Source organism: Apis florea, unplaced genomic scaffold (genome assembly GCF_048593485.1).
Source record: "Apis florea isolate Af1SG1 unplaced genomic scaffold, ASM4859348v1 contig_3496_pilon, whole genome shotgun sequence".
NCBI classification, from domain to species: Eukaryota; Metazoa; Arthropoda; class Insecta; order Hymenoptera; family Apidae; genus Apis; species Apis florea.
Window position 1 is genome coordinate 1,463,588 of NW_028256773.1, and position 27,966 is coordinate 1,491,553.

At 35.8% G+C, this 27,966-nt stretch overlaps 5 protein-coding genes across 11 annotated transcripts in view; 4 read left to right on the forward strand and 1 right to left on the reverse strand.

The window, feature by feature from the left end:
• LOC100872550 (Myocardin-related transcription factor) overlaps nt 1–27,966 on the reverse strand; it is a 272,225-nt gene that overhangs the window by 164,533 nt on the left and 79,726 nt on the right. The window lies entirely within an intron of this gene.
• Nucleotides 9,184–13,479, forward strand: LOC100863826 (glucose dehydrogenase [FAD, quinone]-like). Its single transcript, XM_086913365.1, is given in 4 exon segments — nt 9,184–9,320; nt 10,759–11,106; nt 11,611–12,798; nt 12,800–13,479. Coding segments are annotated over 3 exon segments (1,857 nt in total). The 5' UTR covers nt 9,184–9,320; nt 10,759–10,764; the 3' UTR covers nt 13,127–13,479.
• Nucleotides 15,083–18,418, forward strand: LOC116415078 (glucose dehydrogenase [FAD, quinone]-like). The gene is made up of 3 exons (XM_031919160.2): nt 15,083–15,142; nt 15,677–16,048; nt 16,773–18,418. The coding sequence occupies exons 2-3, from the start codon at nt 15,707–15,709 to the stop codon at nt 18,291–18,293; spliced, it is 1,863 nt and encodes a 620-aa protein (XP_031775020.2). The 5' UTR covers nt 15,083–15,142; nt 15,677–15,706; the 3' UTR covers nt 18,294–18,418.
• Nucleotides 19,847–22,842, forward strand: LOC100872437 (glucose dehydrogenase [FAD, quinone]-like). Its single transcript, XM_031919159.2, has 3 exons — nt 19,847–19,961; nt 20,266–20,633; nt 21,161–22,842. Exons 2-3 carry the CDS (start codon nt 20,292–20,294, stop codon nt 22,685–22,687), a joined length of 1,869 nt encoding a protein of 622 aa, XP_031775019.2. The 5' UTR covers nt 19,847–19,961; nt 20,266–20,291; the 3' UTR covers nt 22,688–22,842.
• Nucleotides 24,669–26,846, forward strand: LOC100872316 (glucose dehydrogenase [FAD, quinone]-like). The gene is made up of 2 exons (XM_003697506.4): nt 24,669–25,010; nt 25,203–26,846. Exons 1-2 carry the CDS (start codon nt 24,669–24,671, stop codon nt 26,733–26,735), a joined length of 1,875 nt encoding a protein of 624 aa, XP_003697554.2. The 3' UTR covers nt 26,736–26,846.

Here is a 27,966-nt window from a genome sequence, read left to right on the forward strand (position 1 = left end):
TCTAAATTTTGCTTGAAACCAAGCTATCGGGGAGTATCTCTCCCCGACATTTTAATGGCGTTGTGTATGCGAGATTTCGATGTTGGCTCCTCCGAAAAACAGTAATATCCGGGGGAAGAGACGGTTGTTCTTTTATAAAATTGCATTATTATTATTATTCTATCGATCGTAAAAATTGAATTTATATTTACCCCTTTAAAACGAGACTTCGCGCTTCGAGAAAATTGGTGGTAAAAAGTTTCTTACCTGGAACACAAAAAAGGAAATGTCGAATTATTGGATGCCACTTTTTGAAACATCTTTCATTTGACGCCAAAAATTCCCTTCTTATCGAATTCACTCGGTTAAACAATCTCTCGCCCAGAACAGAAATTAATCGCGTCTCGATGTATCCAAATCACATTATACCATTACTTCTAACATCCCCCGCGTTCAATCTTAATCGTCGGTCCCATGGACGATCAAAATCGCCCTCCAGAAAAAGAAAAAAAAAGAACAGCAACGTAATGGCAAACACGGAACCGTGTTCGGGGTGGATTTTTCGCGAGGGGAGGGGGGAGGGATCGACGGAGGAATCGGCTCCTGGAAGCAATTGCGGGCTCGCAAAAGGGGGCTGTTATCTGGACGGCGGCGGCACAGGGACAGGGCTTAAATCTCGCCGGTATCTCCTCTCCACGGCGGTAACAAGTTTCAATTCCTACCAATTCCACGGCCATACATCACTCCCGGTAAATACAATGGTGACTTCGGGGGAGCTCGGGCCACGGCCTCGGACTTCCATCCACGCGGACGATAAATATCTTATTGTGCGCGAGAAAGAAGTATACTGGACACCCGTGGAAACCGGCACGCCGATGCCGATATCTACCGCGAGAGGATGGACCAATGAGGGGGCCACGATCTCTCTACACGGGCATAAATGTGTGTGTGTGTGTGTGTGTGTGTGTGTGTGTGTGCGCGTATATATATATATATATATTTTGTCGAAGAAGAGCGTCTCCTCTCGATTCGGACGTGATCGTTAATTTAGGGCGAGGAGAGAAGGAGATTTGCAGGGTGGGTGTTCAATATGATCTCGAATTTCTAGAAGCCGAAGGAAGTTGAAGTTGGTATTCATTACGAGCAGTTTAAATGTAACGTTCTATGCTTCTATTTATTCTAGACGTATGATGCATGGAAGAGAATTCAAGATGTTCCAAATGTATGTTTAACGTTTATAATTATCGATCGATTAATTCGAGATTTTAAAGGCAGCTCGAAATAAATTCGAAAAACGTTATACATCGAGCGTGTGCACACACATACGCCCTCCCCGCTGTAATGAATCGCTGTAATTAAATATGGAAATATGACGATCGTAACAGCTGATCCGTGAAGAAGACAGAGAGAGAGAGATGCTTCGAAATTGCCGATCCATCGATGAATCGCGGGGAGAGCGTGGCCGATCGCAACGAACGAAACACGGGAGAAAAATATTTCGTTCCAAGAGATAACTAGCTTCCGCGCCCGTTAAAACCGATCTTTTTTTCCTCTCCTCTTCGTCCTCGTCGCACGTTGGCGCGCCCACGCTAGCGCCATCCTCGTCCATCCAACCAAAGGATCGCTCTTTTAAACGGGGCAACTGTAACGAACCAGCTTAACGAATCGCAAAGTATAGTTATTAAAAGGGAGGAGGATGGCATCCACCCTCCTCCCTCTCCTTCTCGATGCACACATCCAGGTATAAAGTGGGGGCCCCTCCCTCGAGAACGACAGGGGACCGACCCCGGGTGATTTTCGATTTCGCAAGCTCGAGGATCCGGATACCTTCCACGTAAGGTATGGCGAAGGAGATTAAAAAGGAATCTGTCGGTGAGGAGGATCGAAAGAGGAGTTTGAATATGCATAAAGACGTAGCAGATAGCAGAGGCCGATCGCGTCTCCATTCTCGTGGGGAGGAGGCACGAGGACACAGGATGGAGGAATTTTTAATTGCCGGATATGATAATAATTTAAAAAAGAAGGCGTCAGAGATTAAAATATAACCTCCCCTCGCGGTTTATTATACAACGCCGCCTCGGGGCGATCCGCCGACACCGAGAGGGACGTCTCGCCCCTCGATGCCTCGATTTATGCACTCCGCGAACTCCATAATTTTCGATCGGTTTTTAAGAGAGAAAAATGGGCTCGCCAGTGAGTGAGTTAAAGAATTGAGAGTGTCTCGAAGCTCCTACGATTTCTCACGCTCTTTCCGAGTGAAAATCGAAAGATGGGATTTAATGAAAAAAAATCTTAATAACAGTTGTTGGTATTGGAATTGGAATTGTGTGGAGGAACGCAAATGGAATGAGAACACGCGTAAAACGCATTCGGAGGATGCGCGTTTATCTACGATCTGTATACGTACGCTGGTTGGAGAGCGAGGCTACATTAATTCCGATGTCGGTTTAATCAACGAGCCAAGAAATCGAAGAGATCTTAGCTCCCAAAGATAAGATCCCTTCCCCGCGTGTTAACGTGTTCGATCGACGTGTTGCCGGCCGTTAAATATCGACGATTTCAGCGTGCTCGTTAAGGCACTCGCCGATACGCGACGCCTTAATAAGCGGCGTTCCTCGCCACCACGACTTCGAATGCGAACAACTTCATCCACCATTTTTCCCATTTCGATCCGCACCTCTGGGATAATTTTCTCTATTTTCCAGTTCGACGATTTTCCAGACAACCTGTCTCCACGCAGCGAGACCCTCGCGTATTTCAGAGTGTTTGAACCGGCAAATAAGTGTACGTTCCGGACGACATTTCCTTCTTTTAAAGGATCTCGAATTTGTTGAGTGGATTTCAAAAATTGAACTTTTTAACTTGCTTTCTCCAATCCGTCGCTCGATCGAATATTTCCATCTTAAGGGTTAATCCCTCCCGGCTCTTTCCATTTATTCGGTATGTTTTTCGAGTTTTAAAACGATTCGAAGAATAGTCGAAAACTTTTTTAACGCGTAAATCTTGTTGATACGAAAATATCGACTCTGAGGGATCTCGTCTACGACGAGAAAATCGTGCCTCCTTCGAATTACGTTTCGACGTTTGCAAAAAGCACACAAGCGAGATATTCCACACTTTTTATCTAAAGGATAACTCCTTTTTCTCTTCGAGGAACGATCCAAATGTCTATATCCCGCCCACGCGGGGGGGGGGGGGGGGGGGGAAATGGTCGAAGCGGTTTGAAAGACAGGAAATAGATTTCGATCGATCCCCGGCGTATATCCATAAATCGCGGCGAGGTGGCTGGCTCGTTGCAAAAACAATCGGCGCGAAAGACAAGGGGATGACGTAATCGGGCGTAACGCGTTCTAACATTTGCCAGGCTACGTTACGCGTTCCTTTTCGCGGATCGTTTGAAAAAATAATTGCGCCAGGATTCGCCATAGGCGCGAGTATCGTTTATTTGGAGACCAGTGGCCGCCACCCACGCTGGATGATGACCGTGGATGATTTCCGTCGATTACGAGATCTCCTCAAATATTATCGGATGATCTCCATCTTGATATTTACCTCGCGCACGCGTTATCCTGTTTAATTTATTATTTATTTATCGGAAGAGATCCATCGCGGTCCATCCGTTGTCGAGGAAATTGTTTCGATTTATTTTCTTTAAAAATGATCATCTCCGAATCACGAACGAATTTTCGGGTCGAAATATTATATAAATTATCGAATCTTCGATTACAATTTATCGATCATCTGCTCGACAAGCTCGATAATTCTTCCAATCGCAATCGTTCGAGACCGATTCGATCGCGTGAAATTCTCAATATCGAAACGTAAGATGATGTAACGGCCGGTTGCAATGAAAATAATCACGAAGCACGAGCGATCCGTTTGGACTTCTCCTCCCAGTCCAAGTTTTCCAATCGACAAATTTATCCATCCTCAAAAATTTTCGAACGCGATTCACGCCAAACGTGTGTTTTATTAAAAAAATAATTTGAATTTTAATTCTCGCTAAAAGTCTGATAACCATGACGAAGGAATAGAACGAGCCACTACACCGTATTCAGTCTATCAGAACTCCACACAATGCTTCCACTCCACTTATCTATCCTCGAACTCCTCTCTCAACTTAATCCACCACTCGTGTCCAATTTTAATCTCCAAACACCCTGTTGTATCTCGCGTGATTACGCAACAGTTAACAGCCATTCAACTGATTTCGCGAACGAAACGAGGCGACACACCTTGCGCGTGATAACGACGTATCGCGATATTAACCTGATATTTTAACTGGTATTTTCGTGTTGGCAGAAAATACGAGCAATGCTGGTTCCACGTGGATCATAATAAAAAATAACGTTTCGCGTGATTGTCTCGCTTCGATTCGAAGCTGTGCCGATACGATAACGCAAGGAGAACAAATTGCGAAATTGAAATTCGGCCATTTCTGTTCCGGATTTGTTGTTATTTTTAATCTCGCCTTTGGACGAAATCCATTTTACTCTTTGTTAAATGGAACATAGAGGAATTTGTGAATATTTTTATATCGGTATTTGCAAGTTTCGTTAAGATAATTCGTCGATCAAGGGAAATTATATTAATTCTGTTCTGTATCGTGAAGCTATCGAAGGAATTACGATCTCTGAATAAAAAAAATCAATCTCAATCGTAATTACACAATTGAAATAAGCAAGGTATGGAAATTTTCGCAGAATCTTTATCTGGCATGAAAATAAAAAAGAAAAAGAAAAAGAAGAAATTATCATCGTAATATTAAATTCTTTGAAAAGTCTCATCAAGATAAGGCAAGCAAGATTTCAAAAAAGATTGATAAACGCTATTCCAGATAAAACAAGAAAATACTTGTTAAATAAAATTGTGAAATACTTCACTTGTAAAAGCACAAGTTCTTCGCGCTGTTATATTATATTTTTTATTCAACGACGAGAAGCGCTCGACCCGTTTCCAATGGGTTACCACGTTTTCAGACAACGTTTTCCAACAATTTCCTCGAACTGGCCAATTGGAAATCGACGAAGAAACATCCGTGCCTCGGATACCTCCTCCCGCTGTTCCGCTCTTTCCTCGTAACCGGCAAGAAAACTCGCGAACAATCGATTCCACGGAACGGATCGAGCGATCGATACGGCCGGGAGCGCGAAACACGGGATGCTTCTCGATGCAACGAGTTTACAAAGTAAACAAGAATCGATGCACGTGCGCCGGAGAGCACTCTCTGCTAGGCTGTGCCGGTCACTTTCATTCTTGCAGTCAATATATCGCGCGATCGGAATTTTTATATCCGCGTGTAATATATAAATTCGTGTTTAAGGGGGATAAATTTTTGCTCGCAATTCTCGATTTTCGTTCAATTCGTTTCCTTTTAGCCTTATATTCGAATCAAGTGTCTTTTCACCGTGTACATTTTTAAAAGAATTTAATATAACGAATACTTCTTATAGCGTCCAAATGAAAAAGAACAGTCTAGTTAATAAGTTCCAAGTCAAAGGATCATCACGAATGACGATGATCCATCATATTTTCCTTTCATTTTCTCCGTCTTATCCTTTGACAAATTCTCAAATTCAACTGGATCATCCTTACTCAAGTATAAAATTTTCCCAAGCGTGGAGTAGGCAGAGAAAATTCAAGCGAACACGGGGAGTCGAGATATATCGCTGTGGCGAAACATCTAGCGAGAACGATTAAAAGATCGAAGAAAATGGATCGCAAGAAGACGCGACGCGGCCAATTGTTCTACCAAGGTAGAATGCTATCATTAACACACCCCGTTCTTCGTGAGCACGTCTCCACGTACGCTTCCACGTGGATCCCTCCCCAGGTGTTTATCTGGCGCAAATTAACGAGCGAACCGTTCCAGGAACGGAGAGAGGAGGAACGTTCAATTAATGGGGCCCGGAATATTCGTCCGGCTCTCCGCCATTCTGGTTTTTCAGGTTCTCGGCGTTTCATTCGGATTCGCCTCGACCAACGTCGAATTGATGCACGAGGCTCGCGTTTTATTTATTCGAAGGCGAATAAATAGCTCCGAGCCCCGTTTTTCCCCGCGATCTCGCAGCCCTCTTATCCGCCACGAGGCGGATGGATGGTTTTCGAGGTTGAGGGGCCGGTTGATTTGTTGCTTCGTGGTATTATCCGCGAGAATGATAGAAGTGCGAGTGGCCGATTCCGCCGCGTGATCGATGAAATCGGGATTTGTCTTAAACACGATTCTTCGAGAGGTGTAAGAGCAAGTTTTATATTTCTCTTGAGAAATAGTTCGTTCGATCTTTAAAGTCTGTAAATTTTTTTTTTTTCTTTTTTAAAAATTTCGATGATCGTGGTGTTGCTCCTAGATCGCGATTGATTTCGATGAAGAAAGTTGTAAAATTTCTTTTCGACGAAACTTAATAAGATTGTCCGGTTTTAATTTTAAAAACGTTATTTTATTTTAATGGATACGTTTAGAAATTGAAGAATATATATATAATATATGAATAATTGTTTAAATATATATCCTTATGAATAAAAATAAGGAAGATAATAGAAGAAAAAATTAAATTTATGTTATCTAATATTGATTCAATAATGATATTTTAAACCGTATATCATATTCTTTATATGATATTTTTTTTTTCAAAAAATAGAATTATTTTTATTAGTTATATTTTATTTTTATACCTATATTTTTAATTAAGCTTTTTTTTACACGAATAAATGTGACAAAATATTCCGCATAAATACGTTATGTATGCAAGTGCAAATTATTCATGCACGAATGTTTGTACAGAGGTGTGCACGAGTATTTATATCGCGTTTGATTATTTTTCAAAATTGTAATAAATTATTCATACGGCAATTTTTTTTTTTATTTATCTCTCCATAATGAATTTTTATTATTATCGGCTACCTCACTATTTTTCACTAATTTTTCACTATCATTATCGTACAATCAAAACATCGATCGAAAATAAGTTCACAAAAAATTCCAAGCATCGTTCTTTCTTCTCTCTCTCTCTCTCTCTCACGGCCACGAATTACCTCACCATCGTCATCAAACATCGATACACACGGAATAATAACAGAATGAATGTAACGAATCGAGAACATAAATAACTCGAAAAAGTATAAACATACGTATCATCGAAAAAGAGAAAAGAAAAGGATATACTTCTCCCTGGAAACGCTTAATATGTTCGTTAATTCGGTCACCGGGATATACAAAATTCCCGTGCAAAATCCGATACAAAATCGATATGGATAAGAGTTTCGATATCGTCGAGTATCGATCAAAAAGGAAAAAAAAAAAAAAAAAAAAAAAAGAAATTTAGTGACAAATTAACAAGGGAGGACGGGAAGCGAGAAAAGAGGAAGGAAGATAGCTCTGGCCCCGAGTAGTCGATGAAAAATGCACGCGTCGATAAGAATCGGCGGAGAGGGCCGTAATTACGAGAGCGAGCGATTTTTACGTGCGCGTGACATCTAATTAAAGTGATTGGCAAGTTTAACCGCTACGCCCGGAACCTTTATACAGCGGCCCGTGTATAATTTCACGAATCCCCTGCATTTATAAACATCAAAGTAATGATTACCAATTACGTAATTTTATGTGTTTTTCGCTGCCTTCGATTTACATGGAATGCAAAGTCCCTCCGGCTACGTCCTCCTCCTCCTCCCCCCTCTTCTCCCTCCTCTCGAAGGAGTCAGGTCCTCGGTGGCGAGGAAACCGGCCGTGCGCGCATCATCGTCCGCTTTGCTTCCCATTTGCATAACGATACGCATTACGAACGGACTAGCGTCGTAAAATCGAATTAATTAAGGGACATCAACCGTGCAGCCATCCCCCACCAAACTGTACACACCGTGGCCGTGTACACCGAAAACGAGGTGGCCGTGATTTACGCTCGCGGCCCGATCGAGTCGCGATTATGCCCCGATTCAATCTCCTCCTCGCTCGATCCTCCTCGTGAGACGCGATAAATGACACTTGCGCGTTGGGTGGTGTTCGGGCAATTAGCCGGGATGAAGGTTTCAATCTCTTTGCTCCTTCTTCTTCTTCTTCTTCTTCTTCTTCTTCTTCCTCTTCCTTTTTTATTACGTAATAAACTTTGCGCATTCCTTTTTATTCCCTTTCTCCCTTTCTGCGAAATTCGAAGAGAAACTGGAATATCGAGATACATTTTCCGGTGAAAATGTTGGACCTATGGCCAGACTTAGATCGAGATAAAGCTAGTTCTTTCTCTCTCGCAGCAGGCAAGTTTTCACGCGAGGAGGAGGAGGAGGAGGAGGAGGAGTAAAAGTCTCGGGCATGATAAAATTCTGTGAATCGCATCGATGCAAAACAGCAACGATTACGTCCGCGTGAGATTAATCGGGGGCCGAGGCGGTTTCTCCGGTCCGGTGAGAAGAGAAGCACACCTGTCTCGCCTCAATATCGAGAGAACTCGGCGACACACGAAGAAATTCGAGTTTTTAAATTACGCAAATCCGCGTGTCGCAGCGATCCGTGACTTTTATCTCGTAGCAATATTCGTACACGGTGTACGAGAAGTAAGCGTCGCGGTTGTGATTCCGCGTCTCTCGAAGTCGAGAATTACTCGAAACATAAAAGGAAGCTCGAAAAAGAATCTGATCGAGCTCATTTTTCAGGTAAAATTTTTTTTTTTTTTTAAATAAAATAATCCACCGATCTAGGAACGTAGAATGATTTATCGTTCTTTTTTATACGCTCCGTACATCCGAGCGGAGAAAAATTTGTCGTGTACTCGTGTCACCGAATTTGATGTTACGGGTACAGGAGGCCATTTACTTTCAATTAATTTATATTTATACCGCTTGTTTAAATCCAGGTCACGGACGTGGATTTAACGTCTCGTGGACCGAAGAATCCGTCTATGAATTTGTAAAATGATGGAAGGAATATCGAAGGGTGACGATCTCTCTTTTTTTTATCGATTATGCCTGCAAGTTGCAACGAAATCTTTCGCGTTATATTATAATGGCGAACGCGATCCCTCTAAGTTTTCAAGAAACTCAAAACTGTTCTACTGCAATTTTAGGATTATTATTAATTATTTTAAAAATGAATTTTCGTCTACTTATCTAACTCCGATATCCTTCTACTTATCTAACTCCGATATGTGTGTTACTATACTGACACACGTTTATTAATGCAATTTCGAAGGCATTATATAACTGTATGCACTACATTACGTACGACTATTATTCCGAGTGTATTTGCAACAATTTCGTCAATTTATTTCCACTGTCTCTACGAGTTGCTGTTTCTACAAATTATTCTATAAAATTGAACATATTGAGAATCTTTTTATAGAACGATTACATACGAAGTAAGTGTAATTCAGTATTTATTTTTACTCATCGAAATCAAATAGATATTGGTATCCATGAATTTCTTTTCATGCAACAATCGTTAAAGAAAATCGCGCGAGATCGATTTTTTGTTTTGCGATTGCATTTGCAAAAAGTTTTTGCACGAGATTTATAATAATGATTATAAAGAAACATAAAGACAAGGATTTATTTTACTCTCAATTTTATTCTCAAACGTAGAAATGAGAAATTGGAAAATAGATAAAAGATAGATAAGAGGTGAAACATCGTTATTTCTTTACTTGATTTTCTTTGTCAAATTTTTTAAAATTTCTTCAACTATTCAACTAATCAATCTTGTAATAGTTTTCTAAATTTTTATGTATACCATGAATCATGATAAGGTAATTTAGTAAAAAATATTTCTCTTTCTATTCTTTTTTAAATTTCCAAAAATTTCAGGCCTTTGTCTCATCACAAATCAAAATTATATCAAAAACATTTGATCAATTTTTGACTCGTGACTAGAAAAAAGATTTCTATCTTCAAAATAATTTGTGAAATTTTTGAAATTGATTTCGATTCGGCTCAAATATCGATAGATTCGTTCGTTGATTGAATTTCATTCAAAATCGTACAAAATTCGGTCAAAATTAAAAATAATTTAAGATATTATTTTATGAACTTGAACGATAACAACGTGAAAAATATTTTTGAAGGTAATTTATATTTTAAAGCAGAATATATCGATTATACGTACAAGAAAAAATTATATATAACGAATCGAAATAATATATTTGATAATGTATAGAATAATCTTTATCACAAAATCTTTATGAATTTTAATTAGGAAAAAAAGTTATTATAACAAAAATTTTCAAGTGGTTTAATTTATAATAATTAAAAGAAAATGAAATGAAATAAATATATTTATAAATAACTTTATAGATCAAAGAAAAAATATTATATTCCATACTTCATTTTCTTTAAAATTAAATTTATGGAATTCACATAATGTTACACACTAGAAAAATATTTATTACTTTTTAGTAAATAATAAATATATATTTGTTTTTTTTTAAATTTACTGTAATTTGTTTTTACATTGAATGCATTTCATTTTATCAATAGATATAACAATATCTAAATACTTTTTATATCATTACTTGCAATATTCATAGCATTATTATATAAATTAACATATTATCTCAATAATTATTTCAATAATAATACACATTGACACACAATGACATTGAATTCGCTTTTTTCTTTTTTTTTTTTTTTTAAATAAGATTAGATTAACCATCTAAATGATCGGAGTTAAAATAATTTTATTTGAATAAGAAAAAAAAAAACGAAACGAAAAAAAATAATATTTAAATATTTCATTCATAAAGAAAAACATTGATTGAATAATAAATATACAATATCATATTCTTTATTGAATAAATATAGGAAAACATGGAATCGTGTATGAGGGACACTTGTTCGTCGTCATTGCAATCATCGCCAGCCTCCGTCTTTACTTTTTTTATACAAATGTTAATGGCGTCCCGTTGTAAACTGAACAATCCGAATGAATATCCCAGAGATCGCATAAAGGACATTTTAAGATCGAACATGGAATTCGATTTCGTGATCGCTGGTGGTGGAACCGCTGGAACTATTTTGGCTCGCAGATTAACGGAAGTGAAGGATTGGAAGGTTTTGTTAATCGAAAGAGGAGATTATCCTTTACCGGAAACCGCACCGCCTGCTTTCTTTCCCAATAACTTGGGTATGTCACAGGATTATGCTTACAAGGTAAAAGTAAATAAATTAATTTTAATAATTGTTTAAGATAAAAAAGAAAGAGAGAGAGAGAGAGAGAGAGAGAGAGAGAGAGAGAGAGAGAGAGAGAGAGAGAATCGTATGTATATTTTTTTGCTTCTGAAAAAAATATACGATACGAATTTTATTTCAATAATTAATTTCAATAATTTGAGAGAAGTATATAAATTACAATATATTTGCACAAAGTAAGTCACCTGATCATTTTAAATAATCGCAAGTAGATGTTGAAATTTTTTTTAGCGCGTAGCAATATTCCTTTTCAATACAAGGATTGCCACTCTTTACGAAGATATAATCCATCCACGTATATCAAAAAATTATTTTACAAGCTTATTATAATACAGGCATCGATAAAATCGACAAAATCGAAATGAACAAGTATATAATATTAATCATTAATTTCTCAAAACGCAAACGTAACATTCCCGTTCCTTTATTTTTTCTTTATCTAATTTTAATCATTTCTGTGTAAAGACCGAATATCAAAAAGAAGCCTGCTTGAGCCAAGTCGATAAACGATGCAGATGGTCGAAAGGTAAAGCCCTAGGTGGAAGTTCGGTCATCAACGCCATGTTGCACATCTTTGGCAACAAAAGGGACTACGACACTTGGGCAAATATAGGAAACCCCGGTTGGAATTACGAAGAAGTGCTTCCATACTTTAGAAAATCGTTGAGCTGTGCACCCGAATTCATAGCGAAATATGGTACCGAGTATTGCGGAACTGACGGCCCTATGAGAATCAGACATTACAATTACACTGCGACAGATGTACAGGATATAATCTTGAGAGCCGCGCACGAGGCGGGATACGACATTCTCGAGCCATTGAACGGTGATCGTTTCATCGGATTTGGAAGAGCGATGGGCACCCTCGACAATGGGCAACGGCAAAATTGTGCAAAAGCATTCCTCTCCCCGGTCAAAGACAGAGAGAATCTGTACGTAATGACATCGAGCAGGGTGGACAAGATTCTGTTCGAGGGCGAACGAGCTGTCGGCGTTCGAGTCAGTTTGAACAACGAGTCGATGGAAGTGAGAGCGACGAAAGAAGTGATCCTGTCGGCGGGAAGTATCGCCAGTCCACAGGTATTGATGCTCTCGGGGATCGGGCCCAAGGAGCACTTGGAGAAATTGGGAATACCTCTTCTGATCGATCTGCCCGTTGGAAAGAATCTTCAAGATCACGTGATATGGTTAGGATTAACCTATTCCTATACGAATGAATCGGTGACATCTCCTCCTAAGAATCAGATAAACGCTATTTACGAATATTTGGAATACAATGCTGGCCCATTACGCGTTCTTCCGATCGATCTGACCGGTTTTGTGAACGTGAACGATTCTCAATCGAAATATCCGAATGTTCAATTTACAATTTTACCGTTTCAACGCTACATGAACGATTTGTTAGTTGTATTTCAATCATTCAATGTAGACAAAGACGTTGTATCAGAAATTGCAAAGATTATGAACGAAACGAACTTGATCTTTATTATTCCTATATTGATAAGACCTTTGAGCCGAGGTTTTCTCAAATTGCGTAACACCGATCCGGCCGATCCTGTTAAGATCTATGCGAATTATTTCGTCGAGAAGGAGGATTTCGAAATGTTGTTGAAATCCGTGGATATTGCCAAGGCTCTCTTAAACACCGAGACATCTGAAGAAGTACAATATGAAATTGTATTATTTTGACATTCCCGGATGTCGAGACACGAAGCCGGATACCGATGAATATTGGGAATGTAGCCTTAAACACTTGTCTACCACGTTGTATCACCCGTGTGGAACGGCGATGATGGGACCGGCTAACGATTCCAGAGCCGTTGTAGATTCGAGATTGAAAGTGCACGGTGTCAAAAATTTACGAGTGATCGATGCGTCGATCATGCCGGAAGTGACGAGCGGGAATACGAACGCGCCGACTATGATGATCGCTGAGAAGGGAGCGGATATGGTTAAACAGGATTGGGGCATAAAAATATAGAGAAGTTAGTTTAGAAGTCTTAGTTTAGAAATTTAGAAATTATTATATGCAAGCAATGTATTACTTTCGTGCAATTCGCTTGGCTTACGATAAATATTCCATAATATTGTTCATAGCATATTGTTTTTAATCGAAAAATTCAAATCACTGAGGATTGTACTTATTTCGATCAATTTTTCTCTATGATTGAGAACAATCATTTTAAGATTCGATTTGAATTTATGGGGATGATAGATCACCGAAATTAAGTTTTTTCAAAATGAATTCAAACCTGGAAAAAAATTTGACGAAAATATATAAGCAATAAAGATTGTTATTTTGAATAATATAGAAATAATTGAATAAATATCGAAGTTTCGTTTTATGTTTTATGCTTATCTTGAAACCTTTCCAATATAGTTCAAAATAATAAAAATTATGCCAACCTTATTTTATGGAAAATTCTTACATCGAATTGCTTTTAAATTTCTTTCAAGAATATGTTATATCTTTTTTTATTCTATATATTCTATATATTAAACAAACCGAAACAAAAAAAGAAAATGATTTTTATATATATATTTTCCACGTAAAAAAGAAATATATCTATCTTAAATATTTATAATTACTTCAATTAAATAAAACTTTCTTTCCAACATATTTTCAATGTTCCATCATTTATGAGCAAAGAGAGAAGTATTGGGTTGCCAGACCCAATGGTATACTATCCTTTCTACTATTTAAAATAATTCAATTCTCCTCTAACGAATTTATCTATAAGAAGAATACGTCGTTTATTATTTCTTCTGCTAGATTATGCAAAAGAATGGTCACGTAACCAAGATTAAACATCGCAATGTAATATTCCTCTATCTAATTTGTTTAATGATGGTGGGGATAACGTTATGTCACGTGTCGTTCTTTTGTAAAAATTCACCAGAGGGAAAATTAAATTATATTTAATTGTAAAGGAGATAGCGTACTATTCTTATCTGCTTTCAAGTTTTTTTCTTTTTTTCTGATACGCGCCTTAAAAACCGTAAAATGTTTTATTTGTATAAAAAAAAAAAAAAAAAAAAAAAAAACTTTTTTCTTTCAAATGAGAATACTTATTATTATATTATGGAATTGATCACATTATTCCGTTTTAAATAAATAATTCCAGTTCATAATTGTAATTTTTAGAGACAATCGCGTTACCAATATAAAAATATATAATCATTGCCGATAACCTAAAATGATGACACGCTAACTAATCTATGTCGGCAAAGTATGAAAAATAAAAAATAATTCTTTTCAACAAAAATTCTCGACATTTAAATTTTAGAATTTTATCATTTAATCTTTTCATCGTTTTAACGTTATTTGAAATTTTTATTGTCAATTAAAAATAGAAGATATTGACTATAGATCTTTTTTGTATCTTATATTTTGATGTTTTCTTAAGATTTGATCGTGCAATAAGAAAAAAATGTGCATATTTCAAGCAAATACGAAATATACGAAAATGGAAAAAATTGTTTCGATATAAGCAATTCGAGAATAGTCAGTTGCTTGTTATGGGTATAGTAAAATAATAAATCAAGCAAAAATATTATTCTTGCTCGAAAAAAAAAAAAAAATATCGTTCTATGATTTGAAAATTTAAAAATATAAATTGAAATCTCATTGTATTATTTAAATCCGCATCATTTTTTTTCATGTCTCGTTTATTTTTCTCTCAAGGAAAAACTTATTTAACAAAAAAATAAAAATTCAATCTCGCATTCTGTATATTAATAATTTCGCATCACACATTAATTTATTATTATATTTATTCATGTCTTATTTTCTTCAATCTTATCTTGCTTTAAAAAAAAAAAAAATCCTATCTTCAAAGAAAAACTTGCTATTTTACATTTATTATTTGCAGATTTAATCTTTCAAGGAAAATTTCAAAAGAAGAGGGGGATTATACAAAATACGAAATAGTTGGTATTTAATTTCTGAGAAGAAAAGTTAGTAGAGGCAGAAGTTACGAAGAACACGGATGAATAGGTAAATATTAACAATGTTTTCTTTAAATTATATAAATTATATAGTTTTATTTAAAGTATTCTTAATAATCATATCTTTAATCATATTTGGAACGAAAATATGAAGAGATATATATTTGGAATTTTTAAAAATAATTATTAAATTTGACAATATAATATTCAAATCTGTCAAATAATGTAATTTTCTAATTCTTTTTAAATGATATAACTTTTACATTCTCATTACTATTGCTTATAATTATTTTTGTAAAATTAATATGTGTATGAATACATGTACAATAGCTCATATCGTCTGAAAATTTAACAATCAATCCAAATAATAAATAATTTCTGATATTATGATTCGAGAAGAATTGAATTATATTTTTATCGCTAAAAATAGGATCCGTAGGATTTTAATTTACAAAATATTCGAAAGACGAAAAAAATAAAAATAAGAACCAGCATTTAAATATCATCGATTAATATATAAAATTTACACTTTTGTATTTCATAAAGAGATATATTGTTACAAAGAATAATCTATTAATTTTAGGAGAATAGATCAAGGAAAAAACACGGAAACATGGAATCGTGTATGGCCAGAAGTTCGCCGATGATGATGCAATCGTCGCCAACTTTCATCTTTACTTTATTGCTACAAACGTTGGAAGCGTCCTATCATGGATTAAATAATTCCAATGCATATCCGAGAGATCGCACAGAAGAGATTTTATGTTCGAAAATGGAATTCGATTTTGTGATCGTTGGTGGTGGAAGTGCGGGATCTGTTTTGGCTCGCAGATTAACGGAAGTGAAGGATTGGAAGGTTCTGTTAATCGAAAGAGGAGGATATCCTTTACCCGAAACTACAGTACCTGGTTTCTTTGCCAGTAACTTGGGTTTGTCACAGGATTATGCTTACAAGGTAAAAGTAATAAATAAATAAATTAATTAATTTTAATTATTTAAGATAGGAGAGAGAGAGAGAGAGAGAAAATTATTTCAATAATTATTTTTATATAAAAAATACGAAATACGAAAAGTATATGAATGTGTGAATCGTAATAATCACGTAAGAAAAAATATTGCATGCAAAAATTGCATGTAAAAAGATCACGTATATTTGATGTATATTTCGTATCACAAATGGACGTTAAGATTTTCTTTATTTTGTATATATGAGAAAATCACTCTTTATAAAGATATTACTATAGTAAAAAATTACTTGTTTAGAAGATTTATATTTTTTTATGGAATGAAAAAATATTTTGTTTCTTTTATTCTTCATATGATTTATAACTTAACCTTTATATTCTTATATCATCATCAAAACGAATCATCGTTAAATATCATAATTATTTTCGCAATAATTCTCGCAATTACTCATTTCTGCTTATTCAGTATTTATTTAGTATCATCATTAACTCTCATATCGCATCGCATGCTATAATTAATGTATAATTTTTCTTCGTATAATATAAAATGATTAAGAATAAAGAATTTTCCTATATAATTATTTATTATTACAACTTCAACGATCCAAAATTAAAACGGATAAATACAACATTAATTATTAACATTTTAAAAAATGAAACGTAACATATTCTATTCCTTTCTCTTTATCTAATTTTAATCATTTCTGTGTAAAGGCCGAATATCAAAAAGAAGCCTGCTTGAGCCAAGTCGATAAACGATGCAGATGGTCGAAAGGTAAAGCCCTAGGTGGAAGTTCGGTCATCAACGCCATGTTGCACATCTTTGGCAACAAAAGGGACTACGACACTTGGGCAAATATAGGAAATCCCGGTTGGAATTACGAAGAAGTGCTTCCATACTTTAGAAAATCGTTGAGCTGTGCACCCGAATTCATAGCGAAATATGGTACCGAGTATTGCGGAACTGACGGCCCTATGAGAATCAGACATTACAATTACACTGCGACAGATGTACAGGATATAATCTTGAGAGCCACGCACGAGGCGGGATACGACATTCTCGAGCCATTGAACGGTGATCGTTTCATCGGATTTGGAAGAGCGATGGGAACCCTCGACAATGGGCAACGGCAAAATTGTGCAAAAGCATTCCTCTCCCCGGTCAAAGACAGAGAGAATCTGTACGTAATGACATCGAGCAGGGTGGACAAGATTCTGTTCGAGGGCGAACGAGCTGTCGGCGTTCGAGTCACTTTGAGCAACAACGAGTCGATGGAAGTGAGAGCGACGAAGGAAGTGATCCTGTCGGCGGGAAGTATCGCCAGTCCGCAGATACTGATGCTCTCGGGAATCGGGCCCAAGGAGCACTTGGAGGAACTGGGAATACCCCTTCTGATCGATCTGCCCGTTGGAAAGAATCTTCAAGATCACGTGTCGTGGTTAGCGCTTTACTTAACCTATACGAATGAATCGATGACACCTCCTTCTAACAAGAATTTGGACGCTGCTTACGAATATTTGAAATACAATACTGGCCCGTTAAACAGCCTTCCAATCGAACTCAACGGTTTCGTGAACGTAGACGATCCTCGTTCCAAGTATCCGAACGTTCAATTTATAATCGTACCAATACAATTTTCGACAGAGTTATCATTGTTTTTACATTCCTTCCACGTGGACCCTAATCTGATACGCGATATAGAAGAGGATAACAAGGAAATGAAAATAATATTTGCTATACCTACATTATTGAAACCTTTGAGCCGAGGTCTACTCGAGTTATATAGCATCGATCCGGCCGATCCTATTAAGATTTATCCGAATTACTTCGCCGAGAAGGAAGATTTCAAAACGTTGTTGAAATCCGCGGATATTATTAAGGCTCTCTTAAACACCGAGACTCTGAAGAAGTACAACATGAAATTGTATCATCCTAACATTCCCGGATGTCGAGACACGAAGCCGGATACCGATGAATATTGGGAATGTAGCCTTAAACACTTGTCTAGCACGTTGTATCACCCGTGTGGAACGGCGATGATGGGACCGGCTAACGATTCCAGAGCCGTTGTGGATTCGAGATTGAAAGTGCACGGTGTCAAAAATTTGCGAGTGATCGATGCGTCGATCATGCCGGAAGTGACGAGCGGGAATACGAACGCGCCGACTATGATGATCGCTGAGAAGGGAGCGGATATGGTTAAACAGGATTGGGGCATAAAGACGAAAAATTGAGATGTCGTAGAGGTACATGTGTAAACGATTCTGTTATTATTTGTATATATATATATATATGTATATACGATCCGTGCAACGATGTGTAAATTTATTGTTGAATTATTATTGTGAATCGAGATTCGAACGAATGGCAATTTTTAATTGCACTTGGGTTTTATGATAATACACATCTCAAAGCTTGTCTTTTTGCAACTTTTTACAAGAAATTCCAGTCTTGTTCCGTAAGCATTCGAGCAGGGATGATCGTTTTCCAGTTTTTACGATTAATTAGTATGGAGATGAGTGATTTGAATCCATTAAAAGGATAAAATGAAATTCTCCGGGAGAAACTTTGATAAAAATATATTGTAAGAAATGAGGATTATTTTGAATGGGATGAAATAAAATAAAAATGAATAAATAAATTGTAAAGATTGTATTTGATTTGTGGAAACTTTTTGAACAGAATAATATTATCACAAAGAAAATTAAACTGTTTTTGCGATGAATTGTTATATCAACGTCAATATAAAAAAAATTCAATTATTATTATTATATTACGTTATAATACATAATAATTTTAATAGAAATTATTGAATTTTCATATGAAAAGCATAATTATAAATCTATTAATTATATAACTGCAATAATCTGTTTTTTATGTAAATGAGAAAATTAAAATAGTAAAAAGACGAAATGTCATTAAATATTTTTCATTCTCTTATGTAAACAAAAAAAAAACAACAATTATTCTGTTTTAAATATTCATTAGTATAATAATTTTGATAAAGAAATTGTTGCATTAATATTCAAGGACAACTCTTTATATAACCATTTCCAAGAAATTTTCGATATTAATTTTGATAAGATTTATCATATCATATTTTATATAATGAAATTTTTTTTTATTACATTAAAAAAATATAAGTCTTTAAACTCAATAAAGATTCCTTTAAAAAAATTTAAAAATTTATTAACGTTTTCTTTAAAATTTTTATTTTATTTTAAAAAATAGAGATCTTCAACTCTATTATTATAACTCCATTATTATATTTATAATTCTATCAGAAATTTTCATTGAAAGAAAGAAACAATTGATTGCTTATCTCGAAATTATTATTATTACTATTAATAGAATTAAGAACGTTAAGGATGAAAGTTAATTATATTATTTATTTTTGATGAAATATTAATACTTTCGCTCCTCTCAATAAATACTATAATCCCTCAAAATTAAAATATTTCTTCGAAGAATCTCTTTATGGTCTTCTTTATGCCAGAGGCACAAATTCAATATTTGTACTTTAATATGTAGAATATAAAAATGCAATCATCCAGATTAATATTCTTGAGATGGCAATTTGTATTTCAAAATCCAATTTGAACAAGAGGAACAATATAAAATATTGTAAAATATTTTATCACTGTGAAATGAAATTAAAATATAAAGTATAAAAAAGAACAAAGTTTCTTCTAATTCTTAAACAAACCATTTACATATATACTTACTTATCTGCAACCTAAAAGATAATTTCGTTGTATTCTACAAAAAAAAACAAAAAGAGGGAGAAGTTTATGTAGATATATATGTATATATAAAGTTTTGTCATGTTACATTCGTTAAACGTTATTTGAATATTGAAGAAAATAGTACACGGAGAAATCACTTGTCCGAAATATTACAAGGTGACTAATATAATTATTCTTGAAACAATCTTATTTTAATTGGTAATATTTTGAACCAACGTAGACTTGGAATTTGTTGCCAAAATATTGACAAAATTTCAATAATATTTGTAATAATAACAAAAGAACACATAAAATTTTAAATTAAAAAATTAAATTAAATTAAAGAAAGTTATTTTGCGGCAGGATACCATATGCTAGACATTTTCATATATATAAAATTATTTAGATTTAAATTTTTTCATCTATTCTTCTCGTTATTGTTATTTCCAATTTTCCATTCAAATTTCTCTAAATAATCTAGATTATTCTACTTGAATACACGAAAACATGGAATCGTGTATGAGAGGGACTTGCTCGTCGGCGTTGCAATCTTCGCCAGCTTCTGTTTTCACTATGCTGATACAAACGTTGATCGCATCTCGTTGCGAATTGAGCAATACGAACGAATATCCCGGACCTGAGGGATATGACATTTTAAATTCAGGAATAAAATTCGATTTTGTGATCGTTGGCGGTGGAACCGCGGGTTCTATTTTGGCTCGCAGATTAACGGAAGTGGAGAATTGGAATGTTCTGTTAATCGAAAGAGGAGTGGATCCTTTTCCTGAAACCGTACCACCTGGCCTTTTCAACAATAACTTGGGTGGACCGCAAGATTATTATTACGCGGTATGTAGAATTAAATAATTCGAACGATTATCTTTAAAGAGAGGGTCCAAGTTGCTTGAAAAATTGCAATAAATTTTTCGTCTCGTTAATTATTTGAAAAAAAATATCCATCATCCACATCTATGCAGAAGGAATAAATAATTCATAAGTTTTTAAGCGAAAAATGAAAAATTAAAGAAAGAAATATTACTCGATTGAAATTTTATTTTTGAAAAATTATGAATTAAAATAATATTACGTTCTATCTATTTATACAAGTTTACGAATTTTCAAATTAAAAAAAACTCCTTTATTCAGAAACATCATTTATTCAGATTATATACAAATTATTATTTATTGATTTTATGATTATTTTTCACGTTACTTGTTTTAACCTAATTATATCGAATTTCATTCACTCTTCATTTTATTCAATGCGATATAATAAAATGTCTCTGTGAATGAAATTATAAACGATGTAACGTATTCACAACCGATACATTATTTTCCTCATCACTTTCTATTTTTCTATTACTTTTAATTGAAAGATCGAGCCCCAAGAAGGCATCTGTCTGAGTGTCAAAGACAAACGATGTAAATGGTCTCGGGGCAAGGCTCTCGGGGGAAGCTCGGTGATCAACGGGATGATACACATCTTCGGGAATCGAAGGGACTTCGACGGTTGGGCGAGTCAGGGAAATCCTGGATGGGACTTCGAGCAAGTGCTCCCCTACTTCAGAAAGTCCATAAGCTGTTCGCCCGAGTACATAGCCGAAAACGGCGACCATTATTGCGGAACGGACGGCCCCCTCCGAGTCAGATACTACAATTACACCGTGACGGACTTCGAAGATGTCGTTCTGGAAGCGGCCCGGGAAGCTGGCCATCCCATTCTCAAAGCTGTGAACGGTCCCCGTTACCTAGGATTCGGAAGAGTGTTGGGCACCCTGGACGAAGGAAGACGCCAAAGTTGCTCGAAAGCTTTCCTTACCCCCGTCAGAAACAGAAAGAACTTGTACGTGATAACGTCGAGCAGGGCGGACAAGATTCTGTTCGAGGGCAAACGAGCTGTCGGCGTCCGAGTCACTTTGAGCAACAACGAGACGGTGGAAGTGAGAGCGACGAAGGAGGTGATCCTCTCGACCGGAACTATGGTCAGTCCACAGCTACTGATACTCTCGGGGATCGGGCCCAAGGAGCACTTGGAGGAACTGGGAATACCCGTTCTGGTCGACCTGCCCGTTGGAAAGAATCTTCAGGACCACGTGATATGGTTTGGCATGTATTACTCGTTCGTGAACGAGTCGGTGACGTCCGCCCCCACCGAGAGAGACCAATTGAACAACGCTTACGACTACTTGGAATTCGATACAGGCCCGTTAACCACCCTCGCCAACGACCTGATCGCGTTCATCAATCCTATCGATCCTACGTCCCCGTATCAGGAAGTGCAATTATTGTTCTCCCAAGTTCAACGCTACGACACGAACGGGTTAAAGAGTCTGTTGCATTCTTACGACGTGAACGACGAAATTTTACGAATAATGATTGACGAGGTGATGAAGAAAAGCTTGATCACCGTTTACGCCTCGTTGATGAGACCTGAGAGCCGGGGCGAGATCAAATTGCGTAACGCCGACCCGGCCGAGCGGGTGAAGATTTACTCGAATTACCTCACCGTGGCCGACGATTGGAAGAGATTGACGAAAGCTCTGCCGACGTTGAGGAGTTTGTTGAACACGACGATCTTTCAGAGGTATAAGGCCAAGTTCCACACTTACGATATCCCCCAATGTCGCCATATAACACCCGACACCGAGGAATATTACGAGTGTAACATTAGACACGCCACTGGCACGAATTATCACGCGTGTTGCACGAACAGAATGGGGCCAGCCAATGATTCGAGAACGGTTGTGGACGCCAGGTTGAGGGTGCATGGCGTGACGAATTTACGTGTGATCGATTCGTCGATCATGCCGAACATCACTAGCGCGAATATCCATGCGCCTACCATGATGATCGCTGAGAAGGGAGCGGATTTGATTAAACAGGATTGGGGTATACGAGTATAAAGGATTGTATTAAAAACGATTTATTTTTATATGTAGCTTCTGATATATAACGAAGAAAAATTGATAATTAATATATAATTAATATAATTAACGAAGGAATTATATATTATAGATGTTTAATATCTGCAATTAAATAAATTAATAAAATACGAAAATCGATATTGATCTTCCTCTCTTAACAACTGTTTTTGTTTTTCCAATTCTAATAAATATATTATCCACGTATACAAATTATCTGATAATTCTAATGAATCTAATGATCTATAATTTCTATGCATGTATACACATACATGTATATACTGCTATATATATTGATTCGTATTGATTCGTTATTATTATTATTATTTTTTTTTTTCATTCAAAGACATTATTCATTAAACATTCATTTCTGTGAAAATATTCTTAAAATATTGAAAAGCAAGTAAAGTTTGAGAAAATACAGATGAGATGGCAATTTAAAAGAAAAAGATTAAAATATGCATATAAATAATTTAATACGAAAAGTATGTTTTGAAAATGTCTCGATACCAGTTGTAATAACATACAATAAAATTCTCACTTTATTTCGAAAACATTATAAAATTTCTATAACTTCTTATAACGGAAGAATTAATGCGTAATGCGTATCATTTCTGGATAGAAATATTTTTTCTTTTTTTTAAAATATTATTTAAAAATATATTTGAATAAAATAGTATATATTTATATATATTTTTAAAACTACATTGAACTATGATAATTTTTATGATAAATTCTTTTGTCATTGAAAAATATTGTTTCACGTTGTACTTAATTTATCTTTATTTAGCATATTTTTTAATATATCTCTTTTTACCGATGAATAATACATTAAACTTTAAATAAAATTACACAGAAATATTATCGAAAAAATATTTATATATTTTGATATAATATAATATCAATTAAATTAATTATTATTATGTTAATATATGTATTATATGTATAATATATATATATGTACAATTGGTCATAGTTATGTATATATTTATATATATATAAATACTACAGCAATATTGCATAAGAATGAAACGAAGAATAAACAACATTTTTAAATACTCATTAACGTAATTGATACCTATTGATAGTTTAATGATAATTTTGCGATACATGTTTAGCGTACATTTTGCGCAAATCGTGGATAAGCATTTAAAGAAAATATTTATACACATTTCGATGAGATAACGACAATTAACTTTTTCTTACATTGGAAAAATATTTAGAGAATTTATTGATTTTTTCTTTAAAAGTAAATTTTTAATTTTCAAAAAAAAAAATTAAATATTTAAGCATAAGCAGTTATTCATTGCATAATTAATATTTATCAAAAAAAAAAACAAAAAAAAATTTGGAGAAATTTCAATCTCTTTTACTTACATATGTGAAATCAAAAAGATAATTTCATTGTATCATATAATTTTAGTAGGAGGGAGAAGTTTAAGTACACACACACACAATATATATATATATAATTTTATCGTATCATACACGATTAAATCTCATTTGCACTTTGAAGAAAGAGGTGCATATAAATATCGATTTCATAAATTTCGAACAAAAAGATTTACGACAAATGTCAGAATAAAATATATAGATAAGTTAAATAAGGTAAATTAAATTGTTTTAATATTAATTTCCTATATTGAACTATAAGATAGCTTCATTTAAACGTTCATAAAATTTTAATCTTAAATAGAGAGAATAAACATAATTATATGGAATATTTTGCCAAAATGTTTATCCAATCTATAATAATAATATTCAAAAAAAAAAAACATAAAAATTTAAAATCAAATTAAATTGATTGACAATCATTAAAGTACAGTATATATACATATATATATATGTACCTTTTGAAATCAGGATTCAGCATTAAACGATACAACAATTTTTCATTTAAATTTACTTACACTATTACCTTATCGTTTTCAGATTAATTTCCCTTGAATAAACACACGGAAACATGGAATCGTGTATGAGGGGGACTTGCTCGTCGGCGTTGCAATCGTCGCCAGCCTCTGTTTTCACTATGCTGTTACAAATGTTGATCGCATCCCGTTGCCGATTAAGCGATACGAGCGAGTATCCTAGAGATCGCAAAGAAGAGATTTTAAATTCGAAAATGGAATTCGATTTCGTGATCATTGGTGCTGGGAGCGCGGGATCCGTTTTGGCACGCAGGTTAACGGAAGTGGAGGATTGGAACGTTTTGTTAATCGAAAGAGGATCGAATCCTTTACCCGAGACCGTATCACCTGGTCTCTTCTTCAATAACTTAGCTGGGCCGCAAGATTATCGCTATGCGGTAAGTGGGATCGAATAATTTCAACCATTCTTTAACACTTTCTTTTCACTTCCAATTGAAGAAGTCGTTATTCCAATTGATCATAGTTGTTCGAATTTATTGCAAAGTAGATACAAAAAAAGTCAAACATATCTCTCTATCGTGTACACCGGGAAATTTCTATAATATCTTGATTAATTCTTTCTCTGAAAGGTCGAGCCGCAAGAGGGTATCTGCCTGAGCATGAGAGACAAACGGTGCAAATGGTCGAAAGGTAAGGGCGTTGGCGGGAGTTCGGACATCAACGGGATGATACACATCGTAGGGAATCGAAGGGACTTCGACGGTTGGGCGAGTCAGGGTAATCCCGGATGGAGCTACGAGGAAGTGCTCCCCTACTTCAGAAAGTGTTCGAGCTGCTCGCCCGAATTCACGGCCAAATACGGCGACAAGTATTGCGGAACCGACGGCCCCCTCAAAATCAGATACTTCAACTACACCGTGACAAACTTCGAGGATATCATTCTGGAAGCGGCTCGCGAAGCCGGCCATCCCATTCTCGACCCGGTGAACGGTGATCGTCACCTAGGATTCGGACGAACGATGGGCAACCTCGACCAGGGGAAACGTGAAAGTTGCTCGAAAGCTTATCTGACCCCCGTCAAAGACAGGAAGAACTTGTACGTGATAACGTCGAGCAGGGCGGACAAGATTCTGTTCGAGGGCGAGCGAGCTGTCGGCGTCCGAGTCACTTTGAGCAACAACGAGTCGATGGAAGTGAGAGCGACGAAGGAAGTGATCCTCTCGGCGGGAAGTATCGCCAGTCCGCAGATACTGATGCTCTCGGGAATCGGGCCCAAGGAGCACTTGGAGGAACTGGGAATACCCGTTCTGGTCGATCTGCCCGTTGGAAAGAATCTTCAGGACCACGTGATATGGTTTGGCATGTATTACTCGTTCGTGAACGAGTCGGTGACGTCCGCCCCCAGCGAGAAAGATCAATTGAACAACGCTTACGAGTACTTGCAAACGAGCACAGGCTCGTTGGCCACCCTCGCCAACGATCTGATCGGATACGTGAACGTGGCCGATCCCGACCCGAACACCCCGTATCCGGACATCCAGATAGTGTTCTCACAGATTCAACGGTTGGACACGGGCTCGATGAGGACCGCGATGGCTTCCTACGATGCGAACGATGAGATCGTGCGGTTAATGATGGACGAGATCGAGAGAAGGGACTTGATCACGATTTACAGCTCGTTAATGAGACCTGAGAGCCGGGGCGAGATCAAATTGCGTAGCGCCGACCCGGCCGAGCGGATGAAGATTTACTCGAATTATTACGCGGTGGCCGATGATTGGAAAAGGATGATAAAAGTTGTGCCAATTGTCAAGAGTTTGGTGAACACTACAGCGTTGAAGAGATACGGGATGGAGTTTCATATTTACGATGTTCCCGAATGTCGCCATTTGACCGCCGATACGGACGAGTATTACGAATGCGTGGTGAGACACGTGTCCACCTCGAATTATCACGCGTGCTGCTCGTGCAGGATGGGGCCGGCCAATGATTCGAGAACGGTCGTCGATCACAGGTTAAACGTGCACAAGGTGAAGAATTTACGAGTGATCGACGCATCGATCATGCCGAATATCATCAGCGGAAATATTCATGCACCGACCGTAATGATCGCAGAGAAGGGAGCGGATTTGATCAAAGAGGATTGGGGCATAAAGGTGTGAAACAGATGGAAATATATATATATGTATGTGAATGTACGTATTTAAAGAATTGTGTTACGTAAGTTATAATCTTATTTATAATCTAATTCGCACGAAGAAATAATAAGGAAAGACGTAGCTACGTTGATAATATTAATTGGTATTTGAATTTAAAACTGAAATAAATTAATATATGATATGAAAATTGAACGATTATATGGTAAATGTTTTCGTCTATTTTTATAGATAATTGGATTTAAATTATTTTCAAATATTTTCAAATAATTGTTTCTTCTTGAAACTTATTTTCACACCTTAATTCTTCTTGTAACATTAGTTGATATTGCAGAATTGTATAAAAATTTACGTAATTATGTAATTTTATATAAAATCATTCGAAAATGTAAAGTCTGGAAATGCAGCTGACTATACAGAAGATAAAAATTTTGTTTTGAAAATGTCTGGATGCCAGCTACAATAATATAGATTAAAAAAAAAAAAAAAAAATAGAGATTGAAAAATAATAATTTGAAAAATCTTTATATCGTCGCAAGTTCATCAAATAAATAACAGGACGAATCGATATTTTTTTCGATATCAACTAACGCAAATTCCGCGAAGTACGATGGCGTTAATCAGAGTGACCACTGTCCATTTGAAATTAATGATGTTGAATCACTTGACACCGTTATGATAGATTGCTAGTTCATACTTCAAAGCTGGCCACATCTGGTACGCAGAATCCATTGAGCAATCGTATCTGAATAGTAGTTTATTAATATGCACAACTCGGAGTGGCTCAATGGAGTGGTTCAAAAATAACATTATGCGATAAAATAACAAATTCCACAATTTTACACGAAAAGTTTCGAAAGCATGAAATGTGATATTAATATTTAAAATTCTTTCAACTTCTCATCAATCTAGAATCATTACAATAATCTTTTCTCTTTACGAGTATATATTACTAATACACGATTATTGCATATAATAATTATTTAACAATTTATATATAATAGTGTTATACAAAATCTTATTCCACGAGAAATATAGTTACCTGACTCAACATTAGGATAAATCTAACAAAGGAAAATAAATTAAAATTATAAATTATAAATTAAAATAACGAAGATAAAATGTATAATCTTGATGGTTCAATGAAAACTGGTTTAAAAAGCAACCGATCACGAATCACCATCATAGGCTTTATCAGACATCATTGTCTTACAAAGTTTCCGGCGTGGCGGAAAAA

What these genes read in the sequence shown, in the direction of transcription:
- LOC116415078 (XM_031919160.2), top strand. Translation starts at nt 15,707, where the DNA reads ATGGAATCGTGTATGGCCAGAAGTTCGCCGATGATGATGCAATCGTCG. An exon ending in CACAGGATTATGCTTACAAG is followed by an intron (nt 16,049 to 16,772) that starts GTAAAAGTAATA and finishes TTCTGTGTAAAG; the next exon opens with GCCGAATATCAAAAAGAAGC.
- LOC100872437 (XM_031919159.2), top strand. Translation starts at nt 20,292, where the DNA reads ATGGAATCGTGTATGAGAGGGACTTGCTCGTCGGCGTTGCAATCTTCG. An exon ending in CGCAAGATTATTATTACGCG is followed by an intron (nt 20,634 to 21,160) that starts GTATGTAGAATT and finishes TTTAATTGAAAG; the next exon opens with ATCGAGCCCCAAGAAGGCAT.
- LOC100872316 (XM_003697506.4), top strand. Translation starts at nt 24,669, where the DNA reads ATGGAATCGTGTATGAGGGGGACTTGCTCGTCGGCGTTGCAATCGTCG. An exon ending in CGCAAGATTATCGCTATGCG is followed by an intron (nt 25,011 to 25,202) that starts GTAAGTGGGATC and finishes TTTCTCTGAAAG; the next exon opens with GTCGAGCCGCAAGAGGGTAT.